At 38.2% G+C, this 27427-nt stretch overlaps 1 protein-coding gene across 5 annotated transcripts in view; it reads left to right on the top strand.

Annotated features, from left to right (window-relative positions):
• Positions 1-27427, top strand: part of EEA1 (early endosome antigen 1) — a 66105-nt gene that overhangs the window by 7587 nt on the left and 31091 nt on the right. For 2 of the 5 annotated variants that reach the window (XM_052667887.1, XM_052667889.1), the window contains 9 exons: positions 1394-1516; positions 12086-12213; positions 16186-16240; positions 16358-16423; positions 17257-17296; positions 18098-18244; positions 18332-18453; positions 19765-19920; positions 24109-24225. In XM_052667887.1, the coding sequence (XP_052523847.1) occupies positions 1394-1516; positions 12086-12213; positions 16186-16240; positions 16358-16423; positions 17257-17296; positions 18098-18244; positions 18332-18453; positions 19765-19920; positions 24109-24225 (954 nt within the window). The remainder of the gene's footprint in view (positions 1-1393; positions 1517-12085; positions 12214-16185; positions 16241-16357; positions 16424-17256; positions 17297-18097; positions 18245-18331; positions 18454-19764; positions 19921-24108; positions 24226-27427) is intronic. The other 3 variants (XM_052667888.1, XM_052667891.1, XM_052667892.1) reach the window with 3 other exon arrangements.

The raw sequence follows: 27427 nt of genomic DNA on the forward strand, positions 1-27427 counted from the left end.
TGCAGCTGGTCTGAGGTGTTTGCTTTCTGAGAACTCTTAAATCAAACCACTGTAGCCAGGCTTTGCAGAATGTTTGCTCTCGGTTATATAGTTATGATCCCACCTGGTTCACCAGTATTGCGTAAAACAAAAAAATAATCTAATTGACTTGCTCTCATTCCAGTTTATAGCTAGATTTTCTAATTTGTGTTGCTGTAAGATTCAAATGAATAATTACTAAATCTGAGTAGATTCTCATGTTTCATGCCTCCTTCAAACTAGGTTGAAATCAATCCTGAGTTTCGAAAATTACAGTATAAAACAAAAGGAATGAGGGAGGCTGATTAAATTAAAACTATTCATTGCTCAGCAAAAGAGATAGGCCTGTTTTAGTTTCTTCTGGGGCCACGTCACCACTACAGATCACGCATGGGCCTGCAGTCAACTCTCGATGTATCTTTTATTCACTGTGCAGCCTGACAGAAGGAAAAGTTCAGGCCTGTCCTTCCTTTGTATCTTAGATTCCAATGCAACTCCATGTGTGGTATAGGGTCACTAAATATTCCATGTTTGCAGGGTGTCCACCTGTGAGTTACACTTCTGTTATGGTGTCACATGGCTGCATTGGTGGGACAGTTCTGTCTCAAGACCCCATTTTGCAGGTGTGCCTCCAGGTGTGCAGGTGTCCCGCAGCCATAGCATGGATGGGCGCCCACAGCACGCTGTGCCACGTCTGCTTTTTCTGGGGGTTCAGCATGTCTAAAGCTGCTGTTCTTTAGAAACTCATTTAACTTTTGGCTTTAGTAAATCCCTGGTGAGCATGTTTAATCTACCTCTCCCATCTCCCTCCCCCCCCCCTTTTTTTTTTTTCTTCAATTCTGCCAAAATGGTGTTTCTATTTCCCTAAGTGACAATGCCAACTGACTGTGCAGTTGCACTTGCGCCTGTGCCTCTCATTCTACTGTAAATTTGCTTACCAATTTACAGAAGTATTTCTGCAGTCTCTGTGATGATTTTGGTCTCTTTCTGTTCTGGATCTGAAAATGCCTGTGGGAAACGGCCTGGTGGATCTGATGCGATGCCTTATAATGGTCCATTCATGACTTGCTATGCAGCACATTCCTCTGTCATATGAAGGGGGTCCCAAGGGTGTCTGGAAAAGACTTACTAGTATGCAATATGGTACTAGCTTTTAACATGTGGTTTAGATTTATTTTCACATTCTTAACTGTTCCTTTTTGTCTTCTTCATGGTATTGAGACGTGGTTTGCAAAAATTAAACATCCAAAAGGAAATAGCTGCAGACTTTGCTTTAGTGATTGTAAGACCTTTCTGCATAAGAATTTGAACACTATTTGATTCCAAAATCTTCTTGTTTTTATTGGTTTCTTAAAGACAAATATACATTTCACAGGGCTTCATCTGTCCACTCTGTATGAAAGTGTGTGTAACTCCTACTGATCTGTCTGAACATTACCAGAATGAACACATGGGGACAGAAGGAAGACAGGAGCTTCGTGACATTCCGGCTGTTACTGTGGGTCTTGTTTATTTTGTTTCAATAGCTTTGGTGATGGATTGTTTTAAATGAACATACCTGTTTTCTCGTGGCTTGGATATCAACTTTTAAAAAGTGTGTTTGTTTTGATTCCTCTTTAAAAAATAGTTGATCTCTTTGCAAGATTGAAAAGCATACATTCAGCAGAAGAATGCATTTATGTATATCTCTCTGGTTTGCAGTTATGTCTCACGTGAAGTATTCCCAATATTGGGAGACTTACATTCACTCTTGTATTCCTAATATTGAGAGACTTACATTCACTCTTGTATTCCTAATATTGAGAGACTTACATTCACTCTTTATTCCTAATATTGGGAGACTTTCATTCATTCATGTATTCCTATTGAACAGCTTTTACTCGTTTTTCTTGTAAGCTGAGCTTACATTATTTGATATATTCTCCTTCAGACACAGATTCCTGATAAATACAGTATTAGATCTGGTTTAAGATATTGTTAGCTAACATTTAAAGCAGATTTCTAGAGGGAGACTGATATACTGTGAAAGGATGGAGCTGAAGATAAAAATTTCAAATAGTTTTAAATTGTATTTTTTCCCTCGAACATTTTAGAGCTTTATAGGTTGGGGAAGAAAAAAACCACATACAAAAAAGGAAGAAAAATGCACAACATTTAATCAAAAATGTTTTATATCCTTGACAAAATACAAAGGCTGTTTCAGTTACTAGGCTTTAAGTACTAGTAGTGCACTTCTGAATTCTTACAGCTGTGGAATGTAGAATGTAAAATAACAGCCTTCAGCTGTCTGATTGGTTTTCTTGTTTTTTTTTTTTTTTTTTTCTCTCCCTCCATGGACCTTCAGATTTGACTTTTAGAAGCAGGTAGTCTCCTGTGCACTAAATGATCTTGAGTGGAGATAAAACTGTTTTACATTCTTTCTGCCAATGTTGCTTCCAAGTTTTGGAATGTTTGTTTGTAGCTGTATGACAGAGGAGAAAGATCTGAAGGTGCTGGTCAATAGGCAGCTGAACTTGAGCCAGCAGTGTGCCTAGGTGACCAAGAAGGCCAATGGCATGGTGGTTTTGTATCAGAAACTGTGCAGTCAGCAGGACCAGGGAGCTGATCTGTACTCTGTGGTGGTGAGTCTGCACCTCGAGCATTGTGTTCAGTTTTGGATTCCTCACTACAAGAAAGACATGGGGGCCCTGGAGTGTGTCCAGAGAAGGGTAACACAGCTGCATGGGGTCTGGAGCACGAGTCTGATGGGGAGCAGCTGAGGGAACTGGGATTGTTCAGTTTTGAGGAGGCTCAGGAGACATTATTGCCTTCTGAAATGACTTGAAAGGAGGTTTCAGTGAAGTGAGGGTTGGTCTCTTCTCCTGAGTAACAGTGATAAAATGAAGGGGTACCGGCCTCAAGTTGTGCCAGAGGAGGTTCAGGTTGAGTATCAGGAAGAATTTTTTCTCAGGAAGAGTGGTTCTGCACTGGCACAGGCTGCCCAGGGAGGTGGTGAGGTCAGTGTCACTGCAGGTGGTCAAGAGCCATGTGGATGTGGCACTGAGCAGCGTAGAGGTGTTGGGTTGACAGTTGGGCTTGGTGATTTTGGAGGTCTTTTCCAACCTTTATGATTCTGTGATTAACTAACTCATCACTGCCTCCTGTTGAAGCAAGGAGTGTCTATAGAGCTGTGTTTATAGTCGTGTTGCCTTTATTCTTTTGATTTTCTGGTCACTATGCAAGTGCCTTATGTGAATAAGCTAAAACTTTCTTATGGCTTATGGTGACAGATTGGGGCATTCCTGATGCACTGGTATCAATAAATACTGTGATGTGAGCCATTAGAGAGGTTTGGTTACCTGAAGGAATCACTCTTCTGTATAACCTGGGCTATTTTTAATACAGTTTTGTGGAGTTGACTGTAGCTTCTTGCCCACTTTTGATTTTCAATCATCAGGTACTTCTACTTGATAGTAGCACATTACAACTTTTTAATGTGATAGAACTTCTGTACTGAGCGTGGTATACGAAATACAAATTCTAACTGAAACATCTGAAGCTTTTTGGCTCAGAGATTCAGAAAAGAGATGAGAAAAAAGGCTTTATCTATTATATTAGAGTTCATGGAAGCTCTGAAAAAGTGGGGCATCTGCTAATCATTATCAGTGCTAGCATGTAAAATGTTAAATATTTGACTGCTGAGAAGCTGTTAGTTTGTACTTGTTGATGGGAAATGATAGTTTGTAGTTACAACAAGCACATCTTGATTCTGAAACAGCGATGCCTGTCACCCTTCACTGTGTCTTTGCCATTCCTGAGGCAGCACTGTAAGAAGAGTATAATCGGCTATCAGTGCCATCTGCTATTAGTGTCATCTTTTGCAGCAGACGTACAAAACATTACTGACTTCTGCTTACTTAGACTGATGTAGGGGTGTCTGTGACTTGCTGATGCTCCTGTGAAAAGCTGAAATACACTGTGCTGGAAACAGTGCTGAAGAAGCTCTGGAGTTCAGGTTCTTTTTTTTTTTTTGCCAGTGCATTGTCCTCAAGTGTGGAGAAAGGAAGCACTGCAAGGTCAGTGTTTATTCTCACGATGTGTGACCCAAAAAAATGTCTCTTCATTGACAAAAGCACTGCTGCCGTGCTTTTGAGTTTGCCTATTGCTTTCTTCCCTGACCCCTGACCTCTCTTTTGCTGATAGGTGCTCCCTGCTGATTAAAACTGAAGTAACTTAGGTCACTTATCGCCTTGTGATAAGCGTTCTCCTTGCCTATCCCTCCCTGTGTTGTCTTTGCAGGGAAGGATGGTGGCATTCTTCAGGCAAGGTGTTCCCTCCCAAAACTTCTGAGTATGTCTGATGGCCTGCTGCAAGAAAGCAGACACCACTCGCCTGGAGATTTGCAGCAGGCCATCTTTCTCTTAAATGACTCTCCTTGCAGTCCTTCTTTTTTAAACTAGGGATTGCACGATATGATAAGTGGTTAAAATAACAGTGAAGTATTTTTCCACGCTCCTCACACACTGAAGAAACTTCACCTTAAAAGTTGAGGCATATTTAGCTGCAAGAACAGGCACCATAATGTTAGCAATTGCCTTTGTCAGTGTATAGCCAACTTGACTGAACAAATTCCTTACGGAAGTTGAATGTATCACCACGTTCCCAGATAGAACATTGTTCCCCTTTTATACATATTATATAACTTTTTTTTTTAATATATATGACTTTCATATATAGAGCTGTCACTAACAACAGCTGTGTTGTTTGTTCTGTTTTTTTTTTTTTTTCTTCCCAAAAAGGAATGATGCATTTCTAATCCATTTCCCCCATTTCTTTGCTGTTTCTTTTGGACATTGATGATGATTAAACAGTAAGTTGGAGAGGCATAATTTCACACTTCCTGGTTTCACCAGAGCCATTCAGAATGCCACTGTGTGGTACTCCCGCAGTGTTCAGAATGTAGTGGCCATTAATGTCTATTGTTTTAGCTGCAGTGTGGCTAAACCTAAGGCAATATTTAACAGTTCATTTGGGTTATTTTTGTGACTTCACAGATGCTTAGTAAGTACACATTTCTTGGCTAATACAAACAAAATATAAAGCTGTTTTCTGAATAGGCTTTTTATAGCATGTTTGCCTAGAGTGTACTTTGGAATACTACGTATGCAGAAATGTTTTCTGTTTTTGTTTGAAAATACTCTGTTGTTCTTGATTATTTTTTTTTTCCCATATATTTTCCTCATATCTCAATTGATTATACCTTTTTTATGGATGTCCTTGGAATGTTGCAGACTGTTCCCCCACACCCCCCTGCTCCCTGCCCACGCAAAGCTTTAATGTCTATATAGTATTTTATGCATCCTTTTTGACTGGTCTTTGAGTTGCTTCTCCAATGAGATTGCAATTTACACCTTGGTGCTACTTGCCTGCTTTGCACAGGCACAAAAATCATTGGCTGAGCTACACTGGTACGTTAATTTTCTGCAGTTTGTCTGAACAATACTAAGAGAATGAAGAACTGGAGATACTGATCCGATTTGACTTGGATGTGTGCTGCCAGTTTCTTTTAAGAAGCAGGGAATCCACTGAATTAGAATTTCTAATTCGTGACAAAATTGTAGTGTTGTAGGTTGTGACAGAACTGTAGTCTTACTCATCAATAGTGATAGAAACAGAAGAGAACCAAACTAGAAATTATGTTGGCTCTATTCTTGTCAAGAAGAATCCAGCTTCTTTCCTGGAAATACATTGTCTGCGATGTGTTACAAAACAAACTGTAGCAAGGTACCCCTTTTCTTTTTGATCAGAAAGTTAAATACTTACTACAAAGTTGAGATGGACCGTGGGTCTTAAATATCAGAAATATGACATTTTAAGATACTTTTTTAATAATTAAATTAAATAGAGATGTCATCTCAGGAAGCTGCTGGCGTCTTATTGTGTATGTAAACATAGAGTGCTTTTTTCCTGGTAGAAGCACGGAAAAAAAGTCTGTCAACAGTATTTTCCTTTAAAGAATATGTAAAGCAAGTGACCTTATTTTTCTTTCACTTAAAGTATCCCAAAGATATATACTCAATCAATATGTAAGACCTCTGAAATAGATTACAGATGTGGTCTTGCCCTTGCTCTTGAGGAAGGCAATTGAATTTGCTTCTGAGAACGTCCTGAGGATTTAGTTAATTGCTTCAATGTGTGTTAAGGAAACAAAACCTAGAAATGACATGATACAGCGTTCAGCTCTGAGTCAGACTCTTTTTGTTCTCTGGCCCCAAGTATGTACGCTTCCCTAATCTGTCCTATGAAATATTTCAGCCTTTGCATCACCCTATAACTGAAGGATATCTGAGTTTTAGTTTCAGGTTATTATGTGAATGCTGGTGATGCCACGTATCTGGAAAGGTTGGGAAGGTTCAGCTTTGGTGGAAAAACACTAACAATGAATTTAGAATCTTTCCAAATAATTGTCACACTTAAAAACTAAAATCAGCTCCAGGAGGGTGATTATGCCTCTGAGCATGTGAACATGCTCTTGAACTTTCTCTTCTAAATGTGCTCAGTGTTGTTACAGCAAGGTGATGCTTTGAGCAATACACTTGTGAAAAGGTTATAAATGTTCCTCTGAATTCTGAGACACTTTCAAACATAGGTCATGATTGGAAATGTTACAGCTTTGGACTTGAATCTTAGCTGTCACTTTTTGTTCGTGTGATTCACTGTAAGCAGACTGTAAACTCGAGTGCTGGCACAGTATTTCTGGAAGGTCAAAGATGAGGCCAAGAAACTCAAATGTATGTTAACTTAGAGCCTGGTCATATAAATGACAATACTGAATTAGACTTTGCTGTCCCACGGTATGTATATAGTAAACTACTTTCTCAGCCTTTCTGTATGGTAAAAGCAACTATTATGCAGTGGTTCATTTTTTGTTGCTTATTTTTTGCTCAACGCAGTACTTAAATATTTTCTGAGAGGAGTGTTTATGGAACAAAATTGACTTCTCAGTGGAAAATAGCAAAGTTCCTTGGTTCTTTAAGCTTGACTCACGATGTAATTGCTGGGATAAAAATGCAAGATGTTGCAGAAGTTCTGCTTGCATTAGCAAATAAGCTCCATGCGTGCTGTTCATGTTATATGGCTCTGTACCACAGACAACTGTAGATCAGCAGTAATTTAGAGCAACCATTTGTTCAGTTCTATTCAGTATTAAAATGGGGTTGGAGAACAGAATAGGCAGTCATTCAGTTTTTAAACAAACGCTAAGGAAGCTGGGTAGTTATGTCTGTGACTTCCAAACTTGCCTAGGGTTCCTTCTCTTGTACTCCAACTCTATAGGCAAATCTGTATAAGCTGTTTTGCCCATGAGGCTGTCCCTAAAGAAGTGGTGGCCTCTTTTTACTAGCTAACTCCAGTTTTAATTTGTGAAAAAGAAGCCTAAAGTAATCTGCGTTTCACTCATTAATTACGTAAGACAAGATTTCATATTAGCTCTACAAAGACTATTTCAGTAAAGCTCTGGAAAATAGAACAGTTGGTAAGTGCTTAGATTTAGGTTTAAGGCGTGCTTCAAGCTCCAGTTCGCAGCAATGGAGTCTGATGGGGACCTCACTTGCTGACCCTACTTACATTATACACATTAGTTAGGTCAGCTGCAGAGTTGCTTGCTCCATTAGCTGTATCAATAGTTATCCACTGACAGCAATTGGAGAGTTAGACACCTACGTGGAGGTTTAAAAATAAAATAATTCAGGCTGCGTGCTGAAGCCTTCTTCTTGTTGAAGAAATATATGAAATGATTTGAAATCTTTAATTTTCTTTGCTAGTGAGTAGGGAAATTATTTCTGCTGTGAAGGTGTTGTCACAACACACAACTTGATGTTCACATCAGCTTTGTGCAGAATGATGAGGAAAAACATTTAAAAGAAAGGTAATATTCTGATAAAGCTGAAGTTTTCGTTGTATTTTTATTGTATTCCTTCATCAATCCTACAGAGTAATAATAGGAGAAGCCAGAGAAGCAGTCCTATACGTGAATTTCTCTATTTGTATAGTCTTTCTATATGCTTCTAAAATGACTGAGGATTAAGAGGACACTGTGGCAGGCTGCAGTCAGTCTGGTAGCACACAGTGTGCTGAGTCCATGCCCCAGCTCTTTCTGGGGAGTGTTTGTGGGTGGGAGGCCAAGGTTCTTTGAACAGTTAATATCCCTGTAAATTATATTGGTCCAGTAAAAAGAAATGTGGTAGCTCTTGTGCAAGAGTTTCCTTCCAGTGTTGCTTTTAGTATCCTGGCTTGCTTCCCAAAAGATGCTGTATTAATGATTTGTAAGAATATTAATGTTACCCGAAAGGAATCATTTACCTCATATGCCTTTTAGGAGAGGGAGCATTGAGAAACTAACTTTACCAGGTCTGAAAGTATATCTGAAGTATTAGAAGAATGTTTGTAGCCACTTTTTCCCCTCTACAGGCTTGCTCGTAAGACTTGATGAAAGGAAATAGAAAAGCCACTGGTACTTCCATGAAGTCCAAGATAATTGGCGAAATTTGTCATTCTAACTCAAACTGAGGCAAGACACCTTCCTATGCAGCTTCTACCTAGCAATGTCTGTTCTGCTTTGACTGAAACTCCTTTGTTTTGATGTCTGTGCTGAGAAAGTCCTCTTCCACAGAGGGCAATGTGGAGGTGCTGGGTGCTGAAGTGGGAAATCGGGGTTTGAAATTCCTGTCTCATTCTCTTTGGAGTACCTTGTCCAGTGGGTCAGACACTACTGTGAGCTGTAAATTGCATGTGGATTCCCAGTGGACTGTTTGTGTACATGTATGGTATTTTGGTTTGGGCTTATCTTGCTCTATCTTGCTTTGGAAGGTTGGTGGTGATCTTAAAAACACTTTCGCGATAAGAACTCATGCATGTGGTTGTTGTTTTTTTTTTATTTAATTGCCATTTCCTGTTGGAAGATCTCTGTATATGAGAACAAAAACCATCCTTCAACTTTTTGGGTGCTCTTTTCTCTTTAAATAAAGCAGAAGATTTTGCTCAATTACAAACATCTGCTGGGAAATTACAAGTTACAGTGCAGCACTGCAGGGGTCATAGGTGATAATCTTCATTTCATAAAAGCAAAGATATTAAATGCCTTTCACTTCTCTGTGGTTGTGCTGTGCTTTATGCAAAGTTACTTGTAAATGCGTTTTGAAATGAAATTTACCAAATATCTCTTGGCAAATACAGCCTTTTGAAAGGTGTAATTGTGCATGTTATGTATGGTAGCTTTCTTCTTTGAATACAAGAGCAGTGCTTGTTTGTTCTCCAAGTCTTTTAGTTAAGGAAGCCAAATGTAGACTTACTGGACTGGAGACCTCCCTGCCCTACCCCTGTTGGGGGGAGCATTACATCTCATGTAATAACTGTGCCATTTCCTCATTATTCAGAATGTTATCTTGATAGAGGACCGTGCATCTTGCACTTGATGTTATTCCTTGAAACAAAAATTGTTGCAAGATTTAAGTATGGGCCATCAGTTTTCCTTCTTTCTCCCCTTTTCGTATGTTCATCTTTAATACAATATACTTTTGCACATTTTCAAAACGCGTCTCAAGACAATGCTGAGAAATGGTTTCTCCTTAAAATGCAACTACAAAAAAAAAAAAAAAGTGAGACCCACCACCCCAAACGTGATTCTTCTGTGGGGCTAATAGCTGCAGGACAGCTGTATGCTTCTGTATGTTACCAGATGGGGCCTGGGGAGGTCCTGCTGGTTCTGTCCCCTTTCTGTAAGGAGACCTGGATTATTATTCAGCCATCAGCTCTGACTTCAACAGTGTTATCATGCTGTGAGAAGGATTCGGGCCTGGGTATGCAGACTTGGGAGCTGCTAGAGGAGCCGGTGTTCTTACCCACCCCACCTCTGCATGCAGCCGTAAGGGTGTTGCTTTCTGCAACAGAAAAGCCCCTTTGCAAAAGGGAAGCATCTCATGGGAGCTTGAGATTCGGACCTGTTGCAAATGCTGTGTCAGCATGAAGGGTGTGTGTGGGAGCTGTAACCCAGTGCTGACTCCAGCAGTGCCAGGTCCCTCTGAGTGAGGCTGCCTAGTCACGGCTGAGCAGGAGCTGGGGCTGGTGGTGATGCTCTGTGCCCTGCCCGTGTGGGAGGAAGTTGGTTTCTGTTAGGAGGAGTAGATATTGCTGTGCTTCCTCCCTTGCTAATGACAGCAAAGCTGCCTCCAGAGCAGGAGCTCCACCCCCCGGGTCTCAGTGGTAGCCTGGTGCCTTGCTGGCCAACTTGCCCCTCTGCTCCTTTGTCCTTGCCACCACTGTGGTGACTTTCTGGGGCATCTCAGGCTGGCTTTGCCTGATGGTGAGACAGGTGATTGATTGCTGTCCCCTTGGGCTAATTGCAAATGTAACCTGTTATTTCTTCTACTCCAGGGCCCCTCTTGCCATGGAGTAAAACCCAACCATGTATTAAAGAAAAAGAAAAAAAACCGCAAGCATAGAAGTCTCTGCTCTTTAAATGGGAAGAAATAAAGGGCGATAGGAAGGAGAGGACCAAGCAATTTTCTACAGTTTTTCAGATGCTCTTACTTGTGCAGTGAGGGATGTCTGCTTTTCTCTGTGCGCTGCAGACCTTCCTGTCACAGGGAAACCAAGCAGCAGGCTGGGAATCACTTGGCAGCATTTCATCCAGAGAGGGCTTCTGTTCCAGTGTGCCAAATGAGTCTGCCTGCTTTCAGCTGCTAGTTAAAATACACTCCTTGCTTTTTGACAGCTTCTATAGTTCACTGCCACTGCTATTTGCCAGGAATTGTCTGAAATTTCCCTCTGGTACTTTCAGTGCATTCAGATAAACATTATTGAGAACTTAGCAGTTCATTTGTCTTTCCGTACCCATGTTGTTATGTATGCTTGTATATGAGTTACTTGTTTTAATCTGAAATGAAACCATACAGTTTCATTTCCAGTTCTGGAAATAGGAAATGGTTGTTAAAGGTAAATGTCTGCTGTCTCTCGATGGAGTATACTGCTTTTTTAACAGAGTTATACTAAAATTAGTCTTCAACATGGTATGTGCTGGATTTAGCAAGCAACTGTATTTAATTATTGATTTCTTAAAACATTAAATAAATAACAGCTAGAAAGTTTCTGTTTGGTCCTTTGGAGCGTCTCCTTGCTTGAATTCTTGTACTTCACTTGGTTCTCTTGGACTGAATCCATGCAAATATTTGGTTATTTAAGTCTAAGCAGCCAAGCACAAGGTTCTCTTTACACAGTCTGGCATCATAAAGAGCCTTCAATGTGAGACTAAACTGTTTACTCTCACTCAAAAATTTCTTTGTCTTGCCACTGCAGTGTGTGTTGTCTATAGTTTAAATGATAATTAGGCTGGGAGCAGGCATGATAACCAAGTGAGTGAAGAACCATAATCAAATCTAGCCCGTGGAAACAGAATGCTAAATAAAATGAGATGGATGGCATTTCTGATAAGTGGCAGTTTGTACACTCCACAGATGTTTAGAGGTACATAATATTAAGTTTTCACTTGGCTGTGTGCTGGTGGGTTGAATGATGGTATTGCTCTGCTAAGTTTTTACTCTGGTAAGCTTTCAGTAAGTATTCTGGATTAAAAGAGGATGACTTCTTTAGGCTGTAAAGATATGACTTCCTTGAGATATAGTATTCTGTGAATTGCATGTACTGGTTAATTATATGCAAGGTAAAAAGTGTTGATTTCCTGGCCCTTAGTAAAATCAATAGCCTAAATGTGATAGTAACTGCAATGCAGTCCTTCGAAGATTTTTTCTAAATCAGTACTTTGTTACTCACATGTAATGCTGCTGGGGAAAAAAAAGCAACAAAGCAACACTGAATAATATGAATTTTACGGACATTTTCTAAATTTCTAAATGCTAGAGCTGTTATTAGATCAAGAAATTCTTACCGTGAATGTTTAAAGAATAGCTATTGTATCTCTTGCCTTTTAGATATGCAAAGATCATTTTGGTAGAGATAGAAAAAGTCAGATTTTACTTCTGACATCTCTTTATTTTTTTCTAATTTCTTTTTCCCTCTCTTCTCTTTATAATAGGGATTTATCTGTCCCTTGTGTATGAAGTCTCATGGATCAGCTGAGGAGCTGTTCAAGCACTATGAAGCAGTTCATAATTCTGGCATCGATTCAACTTGTGGAGGGGAAGGTCACCTGTCATCAGAAAGGTGGAACACTATTCATTTGTGCTTGTGCTCTTGTGTCAGTGTTGAGCTGCTTCTAATTACACTGAAGGCTGTATTAATTTGAGCACTTAATTATGTGGTGAAGTATTTAAATGTTCATATCCCATTTCCAACTACAATTAAAAAGCAGCTTGAAACTTATATTGACTAATATTGATATGGCAGTAAATGGAAGTCAGTTGTTTATGTTTGTATTGTTAACTCCAGCAGTTTCTCATGCTTTTGAGAATGTATTGTAACAAACTGGAAGATTTTTAAGCATGGAAGAAAAATATTGGTTCATTTTTATTTGCAGCACAGAGCTGAATTTTTTTCTTTTGAGCATGGGGAGGGACAACCCTAAAGAGAGAGGAGAGACATGATTTTGTCTCTTGGTGGTTAGGGTACCTACTGTGTAATTATAACATCAATTTTTGTCTGAATAGATTCCCTTATCACCTAGCTATTTCCAAATCTGGGAAGTCTCTGTGTCACTGTATCAGCTTTCTATGTTCCAGAAACTCCATCCTCATTTGTAGAAGTCTTCTCTAATTGATTTTAACTCTTCGGTCAAAAGCATTTTGTTAAGTGTGTTCCTGTGAAACACATCAGGTTGTTTTATTTCTGAGACCAGCTGCATGTAGCAGAAACTGATGAAATGAACTTGCTCTTGGTAGAACAGTTGAGAGTAATCTCTCTGAGTAACGCCTCGTGTTGGTTTGGCAAGCTTTTTCTTAGGGATGAAGTTTACACAGGGTCCTTTCTGCTGCCTGTTGGTTCTTTTTCTGATTAGTGTTTATTTTGGACAGTTGTAAATGACAGTCCACACTGCTGTTTGGTCACCTCTCCCTCAAACTCCTTTTTGTTTTGTACACAGTAGTGTCAAAGTGAGCAGCTGACTGTGGCCTTGGTCAGCAGACAAAGGTACAGGCTGCATAACCCTGCTGGTGTTCACTTAGTAATGGAGCTGCTTCTGCTACTGCAGGAAGTAAACCACTCAGGTGTTTGTGACTGGTAGATATATGACCCAAAAATGACCCCAGTGCTTACATTGATAAAATTAACGTATTTACTTAACTCACACAAGGCTTATACTTTAGTGAGAAGAGTGTGTGGAAGGTAACATATTTTGATTATTACCCGAATGAAGATCTCTGTTTCCCCAGTGCTGTGCAGACTGAGCCAGGAAGAGCCAACGTTATCAGACGTCTTGTCTGTATGGATGGACGGGAGCCCTTCCTTAGACATGCTGTCCTTTTCCAGATGCTGTAGGATTTTGGCTGAATATAACTAATGAGCAAAGCAAATACTATTGCTTTTTAAAGCAATACAATTGCCATTGCTTTATTTTGAGTGTGTTACAGTGTAACTGTTTGAGGGGAGTAGATTTTTCTTTTTTATCGTTTTTTTTCCCCTCCAATGGTGCTTTTTTTATGATCACTTTTATTCTGTGTTCTCCCGATCCATGAGGGATCAGCAGGAAGATAGTTTGAAAGAAAGGGAATTGTATAGCCAGGGGAGAAGTAAAGAAATTGAAATTCAGGCTTATATATGAAGAAATAATATCATAGTTGCAGGGTTATATTGGGTTTCCTGTGTACACATTTACTCAAGAGTAAGTATTTTTTTTCTCTGATTTAAACCTTTTCAGAGCAATGTAACTTAAACTTGAAATGGTAACTCGTAGTAGAACAATAGCATCCACATGGGGGAATTATTGGTCATAACTATATTGTGTATATAGTTTATGGAAGATTTATTTCTATGCCTGCAAGTTTCCAATGTCAACCAGATGTCGGCTGGTGCAATTTAATGTTTTTTTCTGCCTCTTGACAGTTTAAGGACAAGTGGTTTTGTTCTCTCTCCTGTAATTCAATAAGTGGACAAGGTCAGGGAGTTGGATGGAGCACGGGGAGTCTGGTCAGAGCTGTTGTGTAACACATGAGCTATTTCTTTCTGCTAGTGTGACATTTCTTTAATGTTTCTCAGTTGCACGCTACTCATATTCAATGTAAACACGTTTTTTTAATACTCAGAATACTGCATTAAAGTAATGCTCTGACCTGCAGCAGGGATGCACTCTGTTAGTGCTCTAGGGGTAAAGTTTGCATCTGATCCATATGACCAAGATTGGGCTGTGTAGTTCCTTATTTAGTCAGCAGGGAGGCTAGTTATGATGAATTACTTTGTCTGTTCAGCCCCCTTGCCATTAAACTACTGTTAATAGTGCCAAGAACAGATCATGCAACTCTCCCCAGTGCAGTTTAGCTGGACCACTGGTATGCAGTGCCTGGATGGAGGCATCAGTACTGAGGATTAGAGAGAAGCATGAGGAAAATGTAGCAGATATTGGCTGAATGGCGAGGTTCAGGAGTTAAAATGGAATTTGAACAGCACTAGGAGAAATGGAGATTGAGGGAGGGTTTGGGTGGCAGTAAGAAAGAAAACATGTACACTTCTAGAGTGATTCATTACTTTTTTCCTAATCATTCTTTGCTGGACAGGTAAGTCAAATTTAGGTTTTGTCTTAAAATTGTCAAGCAGAGCAATGTTGGTGAATACTGAAAAAACTGCAGTAGAATACTTTCATTTTTTCCCCATCTCATCCCCTTGTTCTTCCTCTCAATTACAAGTTACTTTTATGTAGCTCAAAAATGTACAATCTAGAGCGTAATAAATACTTTAGTACTGCTGATCTGGTGCATGTTCGGCCCTAGCTTCAGTTTTATTAACCGTGTTTCAGCTGCCTAAGATTTCATTTATAATCTAAGGCGTGAATGTTTGCTGGTTTACTTAATACTTGTGAGAAAGCTCAAACGGTACATGGGTTTGGAGTAGCAGTTATACCTGTCTCATTACAGTTTTATTTAGGAACCTCCAGTTTATCTCTCACAGGACAAATAATCTGTAAATAGCAGAAGATCTTCTGCAAAAATGACAGCATTCGTTTGGCCATTAAAATTGGTCAGCCTTGGAGTTCTTCATTGGTTCAAGTGTATGTGTTTCACTACATTCTTGATGACCCTGTGGTTAATGTGAAATGAAGGCTGAATTTTTTCTGTTGTGGTTTAGCTAAGGAATAGGTTGTTTTGTTTTTCTTCTAAGTATGAGACAGTTTTAAGGAACATCTGTGGAGGAGGGGATAATGCAGCACAGGAGCTATAAAACTGTTTGGTATAAAACAGAAAGAATATGTTGGTATTGACACCCACACACATACATGTTCTGTGTGCCTCTGTGCTGCTGCTGTATAAGCAATAGGAAGGGATGTGTTTGCATTTGGAGTGGCTGTATCTGAGTGATGAGTTATAACTCATCTGTATAGTTACACAATTCTTTAAGGAGACCTGAGATTTAGAAGGGTGCAGCTAGTAACAATTTTAGCCTCGAATCTTGTGTTCTTGAATGGCTCAATTTGAGAATTTAAAATCTCAAGGCCTTAAGTATTCAGACCATTCATTGAGTGCATATATGGGGCATACTGAATTGCTGTGTGGGTAAAAAAAATTATGTAGCTACATACTTCAAAAGGAGTAAAGTCACATGCTGTCTCTTAGCAGTGTTCCTCGTGATATGGGAAGTGAAGGACATTAGGCCTGTCCCTTCCACAAAAAGGCATACAGAATATTAAATGTGCCAATGCCCAGCTTTGCAATTTGACTTGTGGTTAAGTTGATGAACTGAATTAGATTTGCAGTTTATTTTCATGAGACTTTTTACATATCCATTTCTTTACTTATACTGTTAATGTTTTAGCGTTGTTCAGGTGATATCCAAAGGTAACTAATAAGTATCTATAATTCCACTTTCTTCCAATTTTCAAAAAATGGAAAATAACTATTACTTAAATTATGTTTATAGAATGTGTCTATTACTGTCTTCCAGTTATCTAATATAATTTAGAATTTCTATGTAATTGACAAAATATAACTACTGCATATTCATTTTCTCCACTCTGTGGATGTATTTATTCAGAGATGAAGTATCACTGCTCCGACAAGAAGTACAAGACTTGCAAGCTTCGCTGAAGGTTGGACATGTATTTTACTTGCATGTGGTTTTTTGTTTCAAATTGCAAAACATGCTGCTATCTCAAGCAACCAAATTTACAGTTCTCTTTTTCTCCATTTCTTTTTTTACTTTCTAGGAGGAAAGATGGTATTCAGAAGAGCTGAAGAAAGAACTAGAGAAATTGCAGGGGCAGCAGCAGCAAGTAATTGCTTTAAAATACTTGAAGCAGGTTTATCATCAGCATTGACATTGAAGATTAATACCTTTCTGTAAGGCACGTGGCCTGATTTAGTTAGTTCTGTGACTTGAATATTGACATGTTCTTGAAAACAAAGCTAGTTGTCTCTCCACATTAACCAGATAAATCTGAAGAAAAGTACTGGAGTGGGTAATGGTAGTGCTTACTATAAGTTCTGTTCAGATTTTTCTGTTGGGCTTATTCAGAACTCAGTTTGAATGTGATGTTTCACCTGCTTTGAGAAAGGGCAATAAGGTGTTAGTTGTAAAAACAAACAAACAAAAAACCCCAAGCCCTCAAAAAAGCAAACAAAAAAAAAGAGGGGAGAAGAACAGTAAGTAGTGTGACTTCACAATAAAGATGAACTGAACAAACAATTTAAGTCAACTTATAATATGTTGTCCTTAGGGAAACACTTCTTTTGTTACTATGAGCTTCTTAGACACTGGATTGTTCTAAACATTGGAAATTACATTCTGACAGAGTGCCTTTTCAGATGTATTTAATATAATGTCTGTGTTTTAAGTCAGATTTCAATATTGAGGAAAGTGAAGGGGAGGGGTTTGTTACTGGAGCCTTGCAAGCCTGAAAGTTAGACAGTGTAGTGATAAAGAAACGGAAAATTGTCTTGGCCTTTTTCAGTCTTCCAGATTCAACTGTTGGCAATTTGTACTACTGTGTGTTATGTGAGCAAAGAAGTCTTTACTTCTGTCTTTTCCAAAAGAGGGATGAACTTCTGAAGTAGTAGCTTTAATTCCTTCTGTCTAATGTTGCATTTGTCCTTCTGTTTTCTTAAGGATTCTAAGTCTGATGGATTGACAACATCTACATCTACAGGTGGCTAACCTTTTATTGTATTAAATCCTGCACTGTTTCGGGATCTCTGGAGTTTTGTTTAGGGTAGCTTTTAGACAAATGAAAAAGCACTTTTGATGAACTAAAGACCTACCAGGCTGTGAAAGCACTATTACTGGAAAAAAAAAAAAAGCTAATTGCAAGTGCTTAGGACAGCTATAGTGTGGAGAAATGTACGGAAGCTTGGGGTCTGTAATTTGTAGAAGTAAGAAAGGAGTTCTCACTGTAAAAGCAGTATCTATTAATAGTTTTGAGCAAGTTTTTAATAATTTCATATATTCAAGTGTTTAATTCGAGTCTTTTGCTGAGAAGGACCATGGTTGTTGACATTCAAAGTGTAGCATTTGTCAGTGCTTGTTTTATTCAGTGCTCTTTTGTATTAATTACTAGCAAGGAAGCTGATGAATTCTGTCACTTTTGTTTTCCGGGCCAATAATTTTTGCTTCATGTTTCATTTTCTCTAGGCACTCACAAGATAAGATTTTATGTGTCCAAAAAGGATCTGACTGATTGTGATTAAAGAACTTTTAATCACAGGTCAGGGTTTGGAATTCAGCAGAATGTTACAGTGCTCTCAAGGGCTATTAGTGACTGGTGAAAACCAATATCTACTTAATCCTGCATAGTACTCTGCCAGTGACAGGTTTCAGTATCATGCTTGTAGATTCTTCAGTGAAGTTGCTCACTTTACTAAGTTAATTGGATTAGCTAAGTGAACTTAAATTAATTTTTTATCTACTGTGGTTTGTTATTTATATAAGTAACTGTACAACCTTATCCTAGCTATTCCAGGAAGTAATACTGTTCTTTTTATGGAAATAGAATCATTAGAACGGCAACTAGAAGAGATCCAAGTAGAAAATTTTAATATTAAGCAAATGAAAGACTTATTTGAGCAAAAAGCAGCACAACTGGCCACTGAAATTGTGGGTGAGTATGTTAATATGTGGTCTGATTCTGTTCTCAACTTGTGCAACTTGTGCAAGTGATTATTTATTGAACTTCCTTCTTAATTAGATCTTAAAGCAAAGTATGATGAAGAAATCAGCCTTCGGGAAGGTGCAGAACAGAAAATGACAAACCTAACACAGGAACTACTGAAGGAGAGAAGTACCATAGAAGACTTAAAGACAGAGCTGGTATTCACATCACACTATAAATGTTTTTGTTATTTTCAGGCAATTGAGCATATGCCTTCCTAAACAATCACAGTTTAAAAGTAGCCTAACTGTTGATATTGGACGTCTGATTGTGGGTTGAAAAGAGATTTAGAATACCATATTTTTCAATATTTTTCCAGTGTACATTACCTTGTGTATTAACATTTACCATATGGTATTTTGTAATCTGCTCGTTTGATGCCCCACTTGAGGAAATTTGCAGAGTAATCCAGCTCTGGATGTGTTATGCAGTTGGTCCTGCACTTGGTGAATGCCATCGCTGACACCAGAAGCTGTCTTAAGATCACTCATTTTCCATGAGGTGTTATGCTATGCCTGTCCCTGGACAGCTGTGCTCGTAAGGACTGCCTGGAGTGGTGTTTTGTGGCATGGTGGCTAAAAGGCTGGCAGCTGTCATCACCATGCCTATGTTAATGTTTACTGTCATCTTCTTGGCTGATGATACTGACGTGTGTATTCCAGGATTTTGGCTCGTGGTGACTTGGCTCCAGGGAGTGATCTCAGTGACTCAGCAGTCATGCTACTTCCAGAGCTGTTGCTAAAGGACTTCCTAACTTCTTGTTTGTCTTCTACTGCACATGCTCTGGAACACAGCAGGAATGGCATTTATCTACCTTCTTCCCTGTAGTCAGCTGCTGGCAAATACTCATAAGTTCCTCTTGGTCCTGATCAGACACTGGACTTGTCTATTCCTCTACCTGTTTTGTTGGTTTCTTGTCTTCTTTTTTCCTTCTGCATTCCTACCTTTTGTTTTCCAGTACTTTTTCTCTAGCTGCCAACACTTACTTTTCTTTCTTCAGTGCCCAGTATTGCCTTCCTACTCCCTTTCTTCCATAGCTTTTCCGTTGGAAGGACTTTTTAGGACTTCAGATGTAATTACTAGTGGATTTACCTATATGTCTAATGTGAAGTATTTTGACAAGTCCTGAAAAATGTCTCCTTTTGGCCATTTTTCATCTGTTTGTGATGTTTTCAGAGACAGTATTGTTTTAAAAGTCTGTAGTCAATTATTTTATGTCTCTTTTTTGCCAGATTTGGTTGAAATGGGTCAACTTGTTCAATGTTTAATAGGCAAAAACTGACAACCAGACATTAAAAACCCATTTCCTTTAGAAATTGTACATTATTTGTTTGTTTTCTTGTTGTTCCAGCCGTAATACTGTCTATCTCATGTTGTCTGTAACTTAGTTTGAAAGATTTTTAGAAGTGAAATTGATGCTGGAAGTTTATCTATGAATATCATGTACCTCACTCTTTTCTGCTTTTCAGCTACAAAGGCCTGGTGTGGAAGATGTGGCTGTTCTTAAAAAGGAACTGGTCCAAGTTCAGACACTGATGGACAAAATGACTTTGGAATGTGAGAGAGAATCTGAAAAGCTGAAAGATGAGTGCAAGCACTTGCAGGCAGAGAAGGCAAACTCAGAGGTAATAGTCATACCATAAGATGTGTGTATTAACTTTGCTTTATTATTTTTTTCATTTGAAAATGGGAACTATTGATCACAATGACAAAGCTTTTTTCTTAACAGAATCTCTTCTAACTTACCTGAGAGACGTGTGTATTTATTACAGTAAATTGCATAGTTCTGTCAGTATTGACACTTGAAAAAGTCCCCAGGTGTTTTCTTGCAAAACCTTTTCTTGGCATGAGAAGTTACTACAGAGCTAAAGACCTTCTGGTAGAACTATTTCTGCTTAGAGAGAGAAGTAGAGCAGTGCTTGTGTGATTCAATATTTTTTTCTCTTTTAGAGCTTCATGTGGATAAAAACAGTTGTTAATCAGAATGATGATGTTAATCAGAATTACTGGGGGCCTGGTGAATCTGTACTTGCATAAGAATTCTGTTGTTGGGTGTTGCTGCCTCTCACTAGAATGTTGTTTGGTATATCTTTACTAAGAAACAATTTGACACTGAAAGGCTTTGTTACCCGTGTTCGAAACCTTTATACCTCCCTTCTCTGTTGTCCCACACGACTGCAAAGACAAGCAAAACAAGGCAGAACTATGGTTCCGAGTAAAATTGTTTCCATGCAGAATACCCCTTTTTACAGGAGGGCATGCTTAGAGTTCCTGTAGAACTTGTTGTATCCTCCATCCTGCTGATATTTCGGAATGTGAAGAAATTCTGGCATCTTGTTATCGTGGGCTTTCACGTGCCCTAGATTTCAGAACAGCAGTTTTATCTTCTGTTTCTTAATTTATACTGCAGAGCTTTAGAGAAGATCTGCCCTCTTTATTCTGAACTCCTTAGGGCTTTCCCTCCTGCCTTCCCCTGAACTCTCCAACAGATATGTGGAGCTCCAGGAATTGTACAAGACTACAATTTTGTACTAAACATGAATCTACAATTGTTTTCAAGTTAAAAGTATGTATGCCAAGAGCTTCATTTGACAAGAAAAAAGGAATATCACAGTTGGAATTATGAGTGTGATGTGGTTATGTGGCCATGTAAGTTGCTGCATAACTGTAATTTGGTTTTAACTTTGAGATCCCGCAACCGTGCTGCAGAATTTAAATTTTGTTTCAAAACACTGTCTTTGTAGTCCCTGTGGTTTTGGATATTGTATTTAGTTTTCACGTGAAGATAAAATGACACAGTGATGTAGGCATAACAAAAATCTACAATCTTGAAACACAGCAATGTAAATTGCTTCTGTTCACTCAAATAAGGTATATTTAAGCTTTGACATAACTAACCATATTAAAATTTCACTCTGAAGTGCAGCTTTTAACAGGAAAAAAATTACAAATGATGGTGTTTTTCATTTCTGGTGGAAGTAACAGCAGATTAGGAGAGAAGACCACGCAGCACTCCCAGCTGCTCCCAGAACAATCTAAGAAATCTTAGATGTGTGCAAAGTTTATAAATTACAGTGTAATTATGATAATATCAGATGTCTGTATACTATCCTCAGTGCACAGACTGAACCAGAGAGGGCTGAGTTGCTGCATGGTAGAATGCAGTGAGCAGTGGCAGATTGATTCTTAGAAGTGTTAGTCTTCTCCGCTTACTTCAACTTATGGCAGCAATAGTATAAGACATAGGTAGAAAGACATAGTCAAAATATAAGTTTTATTGTTGCTGCAAAGTGAAAGGTTAAACTTAAATTTACTTGAAGTCCTTGCGGTGAAAACGTCTTTACTTTAAAAAAACAAACAGAACAAAAGCACACTTGTGAAAAGTATTAGCCATAAGAAAACAAGAAATGGAAGTCTTGTCTTGTTAAAATTGTACAGTTCTGGACATAAAAGTTTGCTCGTTTCATTTCACTTTGCACTTTTAAGACCAAGAGTAAAGTGATTCCTAGGCCGTTACACTGGGGTGGCTGTGGCAATGTGTATTAATATTGGTTTCCACAGCAAAGCTTCTTTATAATGAGACTTCTGGAGAGTAACGATTGTCTTAACTCTGTATGAGTATCTTTAAATGCTACAGGAGAAAGAAACCATGCAAATAGTTGCATAGCTCTGCAGTTGTCACCTAAGTGTGTCCATTTTTGTCTTTTCCTTTTGTGGAGTATTATGCTTTATTTCAGATTTGCAGCTGAAAGTGTGGCGTTCAGTTATGTGAGATGAATGTTCGTTCTGAGATACTCATTTCACATTTGGTTTCTCACTGTAGGGAATTCTACATAGTGAGCAAATTATGAAAACAGCTGCACTGCTGCAGAGCTTGGTGTTTCTGCAGTTTGGGATTTGTTTCAGCATCTGATAAATGTTCCTACAGATTGCTATGTTCAGTGCCAGGAGTATTAAACCCTAGGCAAGATTAGTAGATTAAATTATGGATGAACTTGATAAAGCCAAGTCTGGGTTTTTTTTCTTTCTTTTTCTTCATTTTTATTTTTTTTCAAACAAAGCATAGGCAATATTTGACAACAATGTATGAATGAATGGCTTTGTCACTGCTCATTTCCATCTTTCATTCACCCCTTTTATTTTTTTCTGCTTTCTAATGGAGACACTTAAATGTGAGGTAAATTTTTTTTGAAAGCTTGCTATTGCTACATATTTCTATGTGTACAATTTCTATTGTATTAAGATAATGCTAAGAGGTTGATACATAGATGCTTTCCTATTTGGTTAGTTTCATTAATTGCATTAATAAATATCAACCAGGCAGTACTGGAATGAATATTCATCCATCATCCATTTAAGAGTGAAATATAGGTAAGGTCTTTGATTTGTGATTGAGAGAAATGCACATAAATTATGGTTCTAGTTTGAATTGTTGCAGTAGTAACCTTAGCAGGCTTCTGGATGTCTTCTGCACCGTATTCTCTCACTTGTGAAATATCCATGCTCTGTTTCTTAAGAACATCTTGGATTGCTTGTCCATCCCAGACAGATCCCAGGATATACTCTTACTAACAGCTTTGTAACAAAATAACCGTATAAAGAACAGCATTAAAAAATTTGAGTGTTAATAACAATATGTAGTCATACAAAAAATGCATTCATATCTTCTGTTTGGTCTATGTCTTTATGTAAAAAGGTTGTAAATGGGATATTTTTTGTCTGCTACTTCTGATCTTTGCTTCATTCTGGAATTTAGTATTTATTTCTTGCTGAAATCTGTTCTTTTGAAAACAGTGGGAGAAAACCTTCTTTGAAATGATTGTTATGAAATACTATAGTCAACATGAATGCATTCATACAGAACATTTTATTTTTTGTATTACAAATATGCAAGGAAACTATTCTTCCGTGTGTTTATCAAGAAGAAGCAGAGCATTAATAGCAAGTAGAAGTCCCAGAAGTACCTGTGCTTCTGAGTAGCATGCTACAAATACATTTTATTCAGATAACTCAGTATTCATTAACCTTCTGTTAAAAACAATTACCTTTGCTGTCCAGCATATGGATCAGTGTCTACATTTTTTAATTATATGTGGATAGATCAGACTTCAGAAATGTTTATTTTTTACTCTTTATTCTTAAAATTTTCTGAGAAGATATGAGAAGTCTGCAGGAGGAATGGTCACAGAGTGACTGGAATAATGATAATGTTTCTCATTAACTCCAGCACAGCGTGCTTTGGGGCAGTTGTTACCCAGGAGTGCTTTTCTGGTTTGCTTTCATTGCTGTGTACAAATACGATGTAGTCGTTAATCTCTTCTGTTGTGTACCAATCCTGTTTGAAGAGTTAGCATTTGTTACCCTGATTATACTCATAGGGTCAGTGTATCCAAAGGTTGCACACCAAGTTTGCATCACAGTCCACGCTTGGAACTTTTACTGCCTTTTCTAGTGCATTATTCTAGTATGTATAATCCCAATGACTTGGAATTGGGGAGGGCTTTACCTCAAGCTGAAACTGTGATAGTGGTTAATGGATAATAATGAATAATATGCTGTGATTTTTCATCGCCTGCGGGCCCAACCTGGCATTTTCTGCTGGGGAAATTCTAGTCTTGAATGAATCTCGGCTGGGAAATCATTGATGTTTCTGTAGCTGACAATACTCTGAGATGAGTTTGTGGATAGTTTTTTTTTTTGTTTGTTTAGTTTTTGTTTTTAATGCATGTAAGGGCATTTTTTTTTATTTTGCTATTTTGTTTGGGTTACGCAAAATTTTGTTTTAATTATGGATTTTCTGTCCATCTGTCTAGGCTACCATTAACCAGTTAAGAGCTGAACTTGCCAAGGGACCTCAGGAGGTAGCTGTATATGTTCAGGAGCTGCAAAAACTTCAAAGTTTAGTCAAAGAGCTAGAACAGAAAAACCAGGTGAGAATGCTGTTATTTCCTACATTTGTCATTTCACATTAAAATGGAAACATCACACATTGCCTTGGTACGTGCTGAAGACTGTAACAAAACACTTCTTTGTGTTGTAGAAGTTGAGAATTCCTATCCCCTTTTTGCTTGACTTGAAGAATTTTGTAATGTACAAGTGAACAATATTTTTAAGTGGTATTGGTACATTTCAGTGTAATTCCTAAGGGTTGTTAAGATTGCAGGTTTCTAATAGCTGCAGTTTAAAGATTTGTGAGCATTAATAGTTTTGCCTTCTCACTCATTAAAAGATTAAAGCAATATCCATCAAAATATTATGATAGTTCCCAGAAATTGTAATTCAGAAGATGAGATCTCTGTATTTGTCTTCCAATTCCTTCACTTTTAGATTGTATCAGTGTCATATTTTCATATTTTCTGGCCTTTTATCAGAAAAATGAACAATGGAAAACTAAGATAAACTCCAGAAGATTTTTAGCTGATAAGTATTCATTGAGAGCTTTAATTAAAGCCTTCTGAACTTGGTACAATTTTGTATTTTGTGTTTGTAAGAAATGAAAGGAAACAGAGAAAAATATGCATATTGGTTATTGTGTGCATGTATATATAACATTATGTTATTGTGAACATTACATATGTATTCAGCAGCAATCTTGCCAGTCAAGGGGGGGAATACTTAATAGCATTTACAAAGATATAATAGAGTGCAATTAAAATTTGATAGGATGATTCTTGATTTGACTTACAAAATTAATTGCAGGACTGAGCTAGTGAGCATTGTCATGCTGCTCTTTTACACAGATTAACAACATTTAATCAAGCTTTTGGCAAAATTATTGCTATAGAGAACAAAGAACTTGTCTGAATATGTTGCTGTTCAATTAACAACATGAAGTGAAACAGATTGATGAGTAAGGTACTCATACTTTTATGAGAGACTCCTCTGCTATGTCAGGTTAATGCCAAACACCAACTGGTGAATGCGATCAGAAATGGCACTGAACTACTTCCAGTTTCAGCAAATAAAAGCAATTTACATCCATCTCTTTATGCAGCTTATAATATGCTAACCAAGGAATCCTGGCATTGGGGAACTTGGATTTAGAATTGGAAAATGTGAGACTGGCTTTCCAAATAATAGAAATTGCTTCCCCTTTGAACAGGGCACGCTCCTTGAAGAAGCTGTCAGGAAGGCAGGACGTGCTACTGATACTGGACAGAGTACCTGGCGTTTTGCTGTGTACATCCTTTTGTAATTCACTGCAATGCAGGAAGATATCTCAGTACTTTGGTGCAGAGTTTTCCAAATCACATAAAACTTGAAGCAAGCAAGCAGGCTGTTTCTTTTATTTTTAGGAGCTATACTGAGAAGAGAGATGACAAATACATGAGATCAGTTTTATGAGACCATCAGGAACTGACTTCCCTTCACTTACAGAATACTGTAATTATGGGGCCTGGCTTGTTTTGCACAGCCAGACATTACTTTAGAGGCCAGAAGTGGCCCGGAGGAGGCCTAACATGAAAAAAGCAGTGTATGGTATACCTTGAAGTGTAAGACTTGCTGTAATTCCAAATGCATCAAATGTGGGTTCTTTTGTTTTCTTTTAGGAAGGTTGTGATGCATTATCTACATGGAAAAATGCTTGGTTTCCAACCTTCTACTGGTGTAACTGTTTTGAAATTCAGTCAGTCACCACAGTGTTTATTCTTTAAGGCCTATTCACTATGACTGCACACATATATGTTATGTTCTTTTTGCTTGTATCCATGGAGTAGCATGAAAAAAGGGATTGTTTCAGCTTGTATCTTGTGATATGAAGGCTCAGGGCTTTGTAGTGTGCTGGAAAACAAGCCTTGGGAAAGGGGCAACTGATGTGTGCCCATTATCTGGGATGCATTCAAACAGGAAATGCTACTGGGTCCACTGATACAAACTGAATGAGGCCACAGAGCTGCCAAAGTATGTGTTGTCAAGATTTCTTGTGTATTTCAGTCACATATGAAGGTAACTCAGCCTCTTGAGTATGTGGCAATGGCTGTGACTTTGTCAGCTATATAAGCTGTTAATCTTTCAGAGGTGGAAGCTCTGGGTTGTAGCCTGCTAACACAGCCCTGCAGATTTAAACATGATTGTTCCCTGTTGTATTGTTTAACCTACCAGGGAGGAAGAGAGTAGCACAGAATTCAGTGTCATCATCTTCAACTACATGTAGCTGCTGCTTTTGGCTGTCCTTTGAGTAACTTGTACTGAGAAGGTGAAGTAGCTCACATATCACAAATCTACGTGTGATCTATGGACCTAATAACGAAGTACTAGTAATGTTCATTGCTTATCTCTACCTTCTCCTGTTCTGATGAAAAAGGCACTGTGATGTGTTGGTTGGTATTTCAGGATCACCATTTAGTATAAATAGTTAGTCATCCTGGTATATATTTGGTATATCCTTAGTATATATTAGTTAGTCATCCTGGTTGGCCTTTCTTCTTTAATGAAAAGGGAACTTTATTTCAGATTCAAAGCAGTGTGAGCCTTGTCACTGACATGAGCAGGGTAAAGAGAGCACATGACTTATATGTTTAGATGTCCCTATACGAAAAACTTCTACGTACTGTAACAGCAACAAGTTGTTCTGCTTTTCAAGAAGCATTTTGAAATATACTGCCTGAGGGCTAAAATACAGTGACCAAACTTTAGTCTTAAGACAGAATTTTTGGCTGAGTTGTGTGCTTTAGAAAGTCTGCTTTTTTTACATGGACACTTAAGAGTATTAAATGTATTTGTTCTCACATGGATTAGTAGAATACCAGATTTGGCATTTCCAAGATAGTTTTCTAACCTCTATTTTTAAAAAGGTTCTTCTGTTTATCAGTAGTGTAAAATAAAAGTGCCAGTATGTTGTTTACAATGACCGAAATAGTTGTTATCTGTAAAAACTGTAAAGAGCAAAAGATCAGTTCAATTTACTTAATAATACTACAGCTTTTTCTTCTGGCAAAATTGATTTCATCCCAGGGTACTGTGTGAAAATGCACTTCTAAGGTGTCCAGCATAGCCAGAATTACAGCTCTCTCTTTTCTTGGAACAGTGCTGCTGCAAAGTTGCAGAGCTGTCTGAAGTCTTCACACATCAGAATGACCTCAGTGTTGTCATTTTTTTCAAGCTAATTTGTTGGAAAGGTTTTTTGGTTTC

The sequence above is a fragment of the Tympanuchus pallidicinctus genome, unplaced genomic scaffold (genome assembly GCF_026119805.1).
Source record: "Tympanuchus pallidicinctus isolate F22 unplaced genomic scaffold, pur_lepc_1.0 scaffold8, whole genome shotgun sequence".
NCBI lineage: Eukaryota > Metazoa > Chordata > Aves > Galliformes > Phasianidae > Tympanuchus > Tympanuchus pallidicinctus.